General features: G+C 37.9%; 1 protein-coding gene across 1 annotated transcript; it reads right to left on the bottom strand.

The window, feature by feature from the left end:
• Window positions 1–93: 93 nt before the first annotated feature.
• LOC140923083 (cubilin-like) lies at window positions 94–8965 on the bottom strand. Its single transcript, XM_073373147.1, has 15 exons — window positions 8763–8965; window positions 7339–7560; window positions 6780–6914; window positions 6177–6411; window positions 5383–5507; window positions 4593–4817; window positions 4056–4193; window positions 3760–3911; window positions 3126–3209; window positions 2518–2640; window positions 1921–2080; window positions 1427–1762; window positions 971–1177; window positions 554–733; window positions 94–271 (listed from the first exon to the last, which is right to left on the bottom strand). Exons 1-15 carry the CDS (start codon window positions 8887–8889, stop codon window positions 105–107), a joined length of 2616 nt encoding a protein of 871 aa, XP_073229248.1. The 5' UTR covers window positions 8890–8965; the 3' UTR covers window positions 94–104.
• Between the last annotated feature and the right edge of the window lie 797 nt (window positions 8966–9762).

Below are 9762 nucleotides of genomic sequence, written 5' to 3'. Positions count from 1 at the left end.
CATATTTGCTCTGATAGAGCATCAGTCACAAAGAACAGTTTCCGTAAAAAATTTTGAGGAATACTCTAATTTGTCTCAGAAAAATGCCAGTTTTTAAAACTTATTCACATAAACAGGGGAAATCGAGTTAAAACAGCCAATAAAATAACGTGACTAAATAAAGAGGTCATAACGCCGATAGTAGACGCAGTACTTCGACTTTCCAGATATGCTGTGGTTGGTGACAACGGGCGATTGGTCTTTCTTTGATGTTGTGTCATCTGTGTTTGCTCTATGAGATAAAACGATATGTTAAATCCTACTGTTAATGTTTATTGGAACTTTCAGGTTTGGAGGCAGAGGGCAACATGAAGTGTACGTTACCTAATGGGAACCATCTGTTGAACTGAGGTTCTTTTTACAGGAAATATGGGTGCGCAGTACAGTGATTATTGGTGCTTGAGTCCGGTTAATTCAGGGTGTCCACTAAGGATGGGGTCAGCTTAACAAAGATGCATACATTGTATTACAGTTGTAGCAAAGGTAAAGTATTAAACAAAAACGCCCTACTCACCATCTTGTGGAGTAGGCAATTCGCTGTATTGTTTGGGTGAGACAACACCGTACCAGAGCAAAAACCCTTTTGCTGCACTTGTGTTATCACTGTGGAATGTAATGCGCATTTTATTGAAAGATGAGGTCACCTGTCCGGGGACAGAATCGCCACAAAACGTTCCCAAGTCCGCTGAAGAATCTGCAAACCAAACATCACATAACTAAACAAGAATTCCTCCTGAGCCATCATAAAAAATTAGCAGGTTAGAATTTAACTGGATGAGCAGATTTCACCACAAGATTCAAGGAGCACCCTCTGCAGCTTTCGGCTATCCAGAGAAACACCTCTATAGTTTAGCAGGTAGTATTGAGAATCTCTTCTCTCCTTACAACTACACAGTAAAAATACTCCAGTCTGAGTCAAATCATTGCTTACCTTTTGAGCCATCTAGAATCTGGACAAAATCAGCGCAATGTGTACCATTTGAGGCTTGCAGATTAAATTCCATAAACGATACAGTTAGCTTAGATCCCGGATGAGCATTGAGGATCCACGTGCAGTGTTGGTTGTGTCCATATGACAGAGGGTAACCTGGTGACGACAAAGTACCGCTTTTGGACACATCCAAGACTCTACCACAGCCTGCAAAATTAATGTATAAATAAATAAATACATACTAAAATAAATAAATTTTGTTTGTATGCCTATTTTGGATAAAATCTGATGGTTTCATGGATTACTTATAAATAATAATAATAATAATAGTAATAATAATAATAATAATAATAATAATAATAATAGAGAATTAGTGAACTCAGTTGACGATGATAAAATCATGCATGCACTTGGAAAATATCACGGTATTTTGTGAGTTATCAGTTCTTAAATTACCTAAAAAATCAGTCTTGTAGTTGAGGTCAATTCCCCAAACATTAGAGCCTTTGTCAAGTTTAACTTCTACAGTTATCTGACTCGACGCTGGAAGACTGGTGACTGGTGGAGGATCAGCACCGCAAAACGTCATCTTTTTGCCTCTATTTCTGGCATTTAGTATCACGTGACCATGGCGACATGGAACATCAAAGTAGGTAAAATGAAAGGAAATGATGTTATTGGATACGGCTGGAGATCTGGGTGTAGCTAACCAACGGCAGATTTTATGTTTTTTATCTGATCCGCGGACAGTTATTTTACCCGGTTTGTCCAACGACGAGACACTCCCACATCCTAAAAAATAAAAATACTGGAAAATTATATTTAAGCATTCAAAAGGTACACCAATTCTCATTCTTTGATAATATTCCACGAAAGAAACCTGACTTTTAATATTTGCTGTTTATTCAGTTGAACTGATCGCCAGATGGAGTATTGCTTTATTACCTTACCTAGATCATACGTACAGCCATATAGTTCAGCCCGTAGACACATGAGTTGGACTGGGTTGCTTTGGTAACCAGTCGGGACAATTCGAATCCTTTTGGCCAAAATGGGAGACTTGAAAGCGTTTATAACTATTCCTTCGACGTCTGTGTTCCCCTTAAATTCCTGATATTGAAGATAGGTAAGTATTGTTAATTAAAATGAGAAAAAAGCTCTTTTAACACCTTGATCAAATTAGCCAGGCTGTCAGTCAGTGTCGGACAGGCTATGATCAAACCACTTATGAGTACTTCTGTCTTGTTTATCAAAATTGCTCGCACCTGAGCAGGATTCTGGTAAATTTCAGTTCCCTAGGAGACACTCTCCTTTTAAGCCATAAAGCCATCTGCCCCGGCGGCCCACAAAAAGGTGCCACACTGGTCTGATACTGAGTATAAATTTCAACTATTAAGGTCTGCGCTTAGTGAAGGTTTTTAGAAGAGACTCTGAGAAGAGGCATATTCTTTACTTGAGAAGTGCACGTCCTTAAATTGAATGTCCTTCTCAAATGTTAAGGCATGCGTAAGAAAGAAAGCCAAAGAAATATGAAATAACCAACTTACAGTAAATCCCAGTCTGCTACTGTTTTCAGCATTGTATGCGAACCATTGGTTTCTGTTGTAATTGAACTGAACTTCATAACTTGACACGTATCCCCAGTAACTTGAGCCCTGTAAGTGGTGACCCTAAAAGAGGGGAGAAAGGGACTCCCTTTCTTCACTTCATTCGACATCAATGACTGTTTCGTCTAAGCCTAGATATTGATATGGCATTATTAAAGACGTCAAGTCACTACGAATGATACGGAAGATTATAAGTAGTAATAAGAAGAAATAGTAGTAAAAGTAATAGTAAGAAAGGATGACATTTTAAATAATAGACTGTGAGCCCTCACCTTTCTCAATTCACGTGCAGTGATAGGGGACCTGATTGCCATTACATGAACCCTTTTGTCGCAGTGAGTTTGAGGCTGACATAGCATGCTTTTGGTGTGAAAAGCCTCCATCACACTCGAAATAACATTCAGAAACAAATTTTAAGGAAGTGTAGCCCTCACTAGGGGATGAGAGAGGTATTTGAATAGAGTTATTAGACTTGTTCACACTTCCTAAAGAAATGTATTCATTAACTATTAGAAATGTAGTTTTATGTCATTTTCATTACTACGTACTTGTGTAGCAATGGCTGTCACTTCCGTCAAGTTCAGGAGGTCGATTTGAAAGTATTCTCTGACAGTGTTCTTTGACTGTTGCAGCTGCAAAAAACGGAAACGAGATAAACAAATTACATATCTTTTTTTAGTTTTGACAGCGTTTGTATTGACAAGACACTATTCATAACAACAACATAGTACTGGACGGCCCTTGGAGTGCGTCACAAAAAACAGAAAGCAATGTATGTTAACTGTGTTTGAGGCCCTCGATGGGCGTGCCTTTTACACCTGCAGAATCTCTTTATATCCTGCCACACTTTGTGTAATTTAAGAAACGCTGATTTCAAGCTTTCTCTTCCAAAAATAGGTACTGATTACTTGAAGGGAAGTTTCTCTTATAGCCGGGTGCCAAGATCTGGAACGGACTTATCGAAAAATAGACGAAGCATAAACTCGCTCAATGAATAAAAACCGGTAAGCTTTTTGATTTTCGGTCAGTTTGCCATACGGCAATCGTGTAAACCAGTTACTTATGTATCTAAGGTTATTGTCTTTTTATTATTTTACCTTGCTTTACCTTTTTTAAACTTATGATTTTACCGTGTCTAAATAAACCATATGTATTTGGAAAGTGAAGGTGGTGGCCTCTCACCTGACTACACCAAAAATATAAACCTTCTGTTCGTCCATACTGAGGATACAAATACAACTGTCCATGGCCGAGTTTTAGAGTGTAGTACGAGGAGGCAGAAAGCTGAGAATTTTTCACCCTTCCGTCCTGAAGACCAATAGATTCATTACATGCTGAGGGGAAATAAAGGTGCAATAATAAGAAAACAAAAACTGTTTGGTAGTAGATTGAAGTGGTTGCGGTGATATTGGTAATGGTAGTGGTGGTGGTAGTCGGATGAAAAAAAAAATCACCATTCTGATAATGCATGTCTGTACCTGTTGTATGAGACAGAAAGTTTCCTTTGAATCGTCTGGTTAAATTACTTTTAGCTTTGCTTCTTGCTCTGAAGTGTATATACAATTCATGGCCCCTGCTTACTATAACAGGAGGAATGCTCTGGAGGCAATAACGTCCTGAAAAAAAAAAGATTTAATGGCTGAGAAATCTTTTATCCTACACGTCATTCAGTTCCTGGTTTACTTACGTGTATGTTAAAAATGACAACTAGAAATTGCATGAGGTCATGTTATTTTATTGTTAAACCTAGTCTTCTCTGTGGTGTTATAGCGGTGGATTTGTTTATTTGTTTCCGTGGCAATTTCAATATTTTTCAACCACTTTTGTTTGTAGCGGTTGTTGCAACAAACCTTGCGTAGGATAAAAAACAAACAGACAAACAAATTAAATATTCATTTGTAAACTATGCTTCTCAAGCCTATGAATGTCAGATAAAAATGTTCCACGACAGCTACATTAATTTTTGTTTATTTATAATATATATCCTTAAAATCATTTATAGTAGCATTAATTACCTATAACCTGAGCCTTTTTCGAGTAGCCCTCCCTCACTTCAACAGAGTCAGCTGAACATTCGGGGTTGGTTCCGTCGATGGCTTTGAATTCCTCAAATCTAAACGATATGTATCGGTCAGCTGGCACTTTAATACGCCAGATGCAATCGGTAAACGCGGGAAATGACTCGGGATAATTAGGAGATGTAATTATTCCACTCAATCCTGAAATATCGCCACCACAATCTGAAAATACAAATATGAATTGCTCTTGAAACAAGTCACATGACCGTTCTTTAAAACCTCCGAAACCTAATATATATAAGCGGATTCAGTCAAATTCCTCAAGGATACTTGGATGATATATACTTTACGGCCGGACACTCTAATCCAGGGTTATTACTTCAAACACTGAGACCCCGCCCGTATGCATCAGGATATTCATGTAAACTGTTTGAAAACGGAGATGGTTGTCTCTGTTTTTATCCTGTTCTCTATTCTTACATAAACGGCTCTTTTTCGGGGATAAAAAACGCAGGTTTATAAGATAAGGATTCCCAGAGTGTCGCTTTTTTAATAAACCGGTTTATCGTTTTTCGTGTGGGTGGACGAAAAACGCAAATGTACATGTTGGCATTGATGTCAAGGCGGCCTGAGACGGACACTCTTGGATCAGAGACAAGTGTCCGCTTTCTTTAGGTAATTGCTTACACCAATAGTCTTAAGATATATACTTATATAGTACCAAGTACATTTTGAGCGCAAGAGGTCCACAGTATAGTAAATATAATACAAAAAGTGTTTCACACACCTGGAGTGATAGAGGTGGTGAATGACAGCGAGAAACCTTTAAAGCGTCCTTCTGCGTTTGTTATAAACCTCAGTCTTATCCGATTGCTTTTTGACATAATCAGTGGAAAAGCAGACCTACATAAACTGAAGAGGAAAATAAAAGGCTCTCATTAATCGATAAAACCTCCGTGTGAACCGCAGTAACTTCGGGTGGATTTCCACTTTTGGGTATAACTTTGTCGTGCGTACCCACGTAAATTTTACGTGTGTAAATAGTAAACGTGAAAGTTGAGCGAGGTGCAACTCTTACGTTTACGCACGACCTTTCATACGTTGCCTCTGTTTTTACGCTCGTAAAAGTTACGTGTGTATGCAAGAGAAACTAACGCGACAGTAGAAATCCACCTTAACGCATGCTGCGTAGCCACTTCATCATCTCGACAGAAGAAGCCATGGACAGCTGCTTTATTCTTATGGGAGAGAATGAGGGAAGAGAGCGAATCCCCCACACATGACCCTCTTCCTATAAAAAATTGTTTGGAATGTTGTGCAAAACGCTTAGAGCAGGATTGGATAAGCGCTCTAAAAGTTTTAATTATTATTATTATTATTATTATTATTATTATCTATTATCTATTATCGGTTCTGTGTCATGTTGCGTGGTTGCCTAAAGGACGATTCTCTATTGGTCAGTTGCAATGACGTCATGTAATTTTAACTTGGCGGGGTGGAGGGTTGTTCATTTCGAACAATCTGCCAAGTAACCCATAAGGGTTAGGGTTAAAGGACCCTGGGAACAAGCTTGCCTCTTACCTCCCTATCTTGGTCTCATTGAATTCGGGTCCATCCCACAATTCCAAGCGATCTACACACCAACATTTGTCGTTGCAATCAAATTCGACCTCAAACGTAGAAAAAGCGAGACGAATGAATTTACCACGTGGTACAATAATGGTCCAGTCACACTGTATGGAATTTGGATATGGATAATCGGGAAATCGAGGAGATGAAATCATTCCAGAACTTTTTGACAAAAAATCTCCACAACCTGTTAATAAAGCAAAGGATACTTGGTAATGGAAGGTGACTTTCAATTATTTCAACCAACATACAAATTGACTCCCCGTATTTTTGCATCCTATTAAAACCTAAATTTTTTTTCTGGTTAATTTGTCATTGCTTTTACTGCTCAGTATTTAAATCCGGTTAAACAATGACTGTTCACCGGATAATACGCTGCTGTCAGCTCAACTCAAGTTGGAGAAACTCTCTGCGAATTTCGGGTTTCTGTCTGTTTATCAGCTAGTTTATCACTTTAGGCCGGGTAAACCACATCAGTAGCTTGTAGAAAAACATTACGTCTAGGGTTTGCAAATTCCTGTATTCTTTTCGTATCATGATTTTGGTCGCTAGTACCTTGCTCCCATTGGCTTGTGTATGAAGCATTGAATCCCTGGTAAGCGTCAGTCTTGTCAGAATAAAACCAAAGCCTCAATTCATTTTTACTGGAAGTGATAACGTTTAGCGGCTGATTAATGTTACAGAAAGCACCTGCATGTAATGAAGACACGAATCTTACCTTTAATACAATGAAAATCGAAACAGTTAAGACGATAGCAATACTCTTAAAAAACACAGATTTGGGAATAATCATCAGCTGTTATGTGGTGTCTGTTTTGTGTCTTATTGATCAAAATTGTAACCAAAATCACCGCGCCATAAGGGGCTGCGGTTTTTGCTGAAAAATAGTTTTCATGCAAAAACAAACAAAATATAGAAGGTGTTTTTGCGAGATTGAGTGAAGGACAGTTGTATTGGTCCAAAACGTATAAATGTCTCACCTTTAACTGTACATGTACCATAAAGATACACCGATACGTATTCTTAATTACTCCTAGCGCTAGCTGCTTGGTGCTGTCCGATAATTGCTGCAGTCAAGAGACACCTGCCCCCAGCGTATAACCTGCATACTCACCGAGAAGTTCGTCTGTTTGTCTACCTCCATCCTTAACCTCCACAAGATCAATGCATTTTCCCCTATAACTTTCCAGATCAAAGACGTGAAAGGAAAGTAAAATGAAGTGTCCAGGTTGAACTTTTATGTTCCAGATGCATGTGATATCGTTGGGGTGTTTCTCTGGAAAATTTGGAGTGTGAATTGTTCCGCTGTCGGCTGTTAAGACGAAGTGACAATCTGCTGAAACAAATGAGTTGGAAAAAATACTGATGTATTTTGTTACCTTGTCTGGCTACAAAAGAGTTGAATTTGACTGTATCCTCCGGAACTGCCGAGGACTAGATCAGTCATGAATACAGGAACCTGACTTAGATCAAGACCAGTAAGTATCTTTTGATGAAGATGTAAATATTTTGGATGAATAATGAAACAATTATTGGATTCAGCATTCGGATGATAAGAAAAATTATACAGCCAAGCAACGCTCAGTCCTAATATCCCTAAATGCTGCAAGTGAAATACGCCCAGTAATAATTTATTAACACTAATTGATCAATAACATCGACCAGTTGGGGGCCCGCAGCACGTGATAACCAAGATTCGCACTAAAGAGCAAGATACCTGCGCTGTCATTAAGATTAATTTATAAAATTATTAACAAACACTACTTTGTAGTGGTTTTTGTTAGTTTGTGTTCAAGATCATCGCAGTCAGAATTTTTAAGCCAACTGCGAAGATTCCCGCTGACTATAAAGAAAAAGGTATTTTTGAGACAACTCAAAATCGTAGTTAGGATTTGCCTTTGGTTTGAGTAAATTGAAAGGGCTATTTACTCACTTTTTGAATTGTTTCGCAAGTTTAGCAGAAACTAAGAGTTGGCTACTTACTTAAGAACAAATTTAACGATTATTTTGTTGGATTTTTAATAAACATTAATGTGAGATATTCGTTCTTTTTGATACTTTCTCTCTTGCTCTGCAGATATTTGATAATTTATGCACACCCTATGAAAATTACACAGATCGTTTGTTTTTCTGCTCGCTTTTGGTGCGAAACTGTGGCTTAAAGGAAAGTTATGCTGTCTTGTACCAGTCTCTAATACAAACGTTAAACAACCAGCTGATTTGTAAGAGGTGCTTGCGAAGACGTTCTTTAAGGACAGGTACCGTGGGCTTTGAAAACGATCAGCGTGTTACCAGTGCAAAACTCTGTTTGCTTCCTCAGTCAAACTTGACACACGTTCCTCTTGAAAGAGCTCTCAGTTTAAACGCGTCATTCAAATTAAAAGAAGGCTGTAAGTTATTCTCAAAAAACTTACAATTTTTTGGCTTCGCTTTTGCAGGTTAGAAGGGACAGACGAAATGTTTCCAATGAAAGGGGTAATAAGCCGTTTCAGCCTCGGGTTTTGATTTTTAATTTTGAAGCGACAGGAAACTTCTTACCTTTGTGTTCTGCTGCAATGTGTTTCATCCCCAAAGAGCTCAGCAAAAATGTTACAATTACGAGCTTTGGGTACATCCAGTTGAGTAGCATAATCAGATCTTGCTGAATAAAAAATGAAGATTTCATGTAGGTTATCTTTGTGAAAATTGCCTCTTATTTTCTAGATGTCAGTGGATGACACTTTAGTTGTAGACAAGGACAAATTTTAACCGTCAAAGCTTCATGTTATGCAAATTGATTCCGACTAAATTGAACGCCTTAGGCCATTAAATGAACTGGCTAATGAATAAACAGTCAGTATGACAATTAACTCGTGCTTATTTCGATTAAGCTTTGTTCGAGGGTTTCAAAGGGATCTATTGTTAAGAGAAAACAAACTCAAACACGTTGACTAATTTAAACTGTTGAACAACGCTGTTTTTTGGGATTCTTTGCGAGGTGTTTAATACGTTCTTGGAGCTAATGGCAAACAAAATTGATGCATTTTCGAAGTAGAAGCATAACGAAATCCATCCAAGTCCTTTTAAAATCTGGATGGAAAAATCTTTGAATATTTAATCCGCACAAAGAGCGATCTTTAAATGAATTGAGTTTTTGTTTGCCAACCATTCATCACTCCATATGTTGCCCTTGTTATATTAAATAGTGAAATATTGATCCAAACAATATGAATGTACAGCTAAATGACTCAAAAGGAACAAATTAAAGACTGAGTGATGCGATCAGTTTTTTTTCAATTTTTATTCTTTGTCAAGAAACGGACTTGCCCAATTAGCTGACAATAGTCATGGGCATGGTTTTTAAAATCACCAAGAAAAATTGTTTATAATTGGAGAAACAGTTTGATATTAATTCAAAGATTTTGCAATAGTGTGACAACAGTAAACACGTGCCTTGTGAAAGCAACAGCTGTACATAGCACATGGTGTTTGTTTTTAAAATTTTGTGCCCTTGTGGCAAAGATCCAAACAAGACTGAAAAAAAGTTGCTTCTATGACA

The sequence above is a fragment of the Porites lutea genome, chromosome 13 (assembly GCF_958299795.1).
Source record: "Porites lutea chromosome 13, jaPorLute2.1, whole genome shotgun sequence".
Taxonomy (NCBI): Eukaryota; Metazoa; Cnidaria; class Anthozoa; order Scleractinia; family Poritidae; genus Porites; species Porites lutea.
The sequence above is the reverse complement of the archived record's forward strand: the minus strand, read 5'-3'. Positions and strand labels throughout refer to the sequence as shown.

What these genes read in the sequence shown, in the direction of transcription:
- LOC140923083 (XM_073373147.1), bottom strand. Translation starts at nt 8,889, where the DNA reads ATGAAATCTTCATTTTTTATTCAGCAAGATCTGATTATGCTACTCAAC. An exon ending in TATATTTTTGGTGTAGTCAG is followed by an intron (nt 3,210 to 3,759) that starts GTGAGAGGCCAC and finishes CGTTTTTTGCAG; the next exon opens with CTGCAACAGTCAAAGAACAC. An exon ending in TGACAGCCATTGCTACACAA is followed by an intron (nt 2,641 to 3,125) that starts GTACGTAGTAAT and finishes CCCCTCTTTTAG; the next exon opens with GGTCACCACTTACAGGGCTC.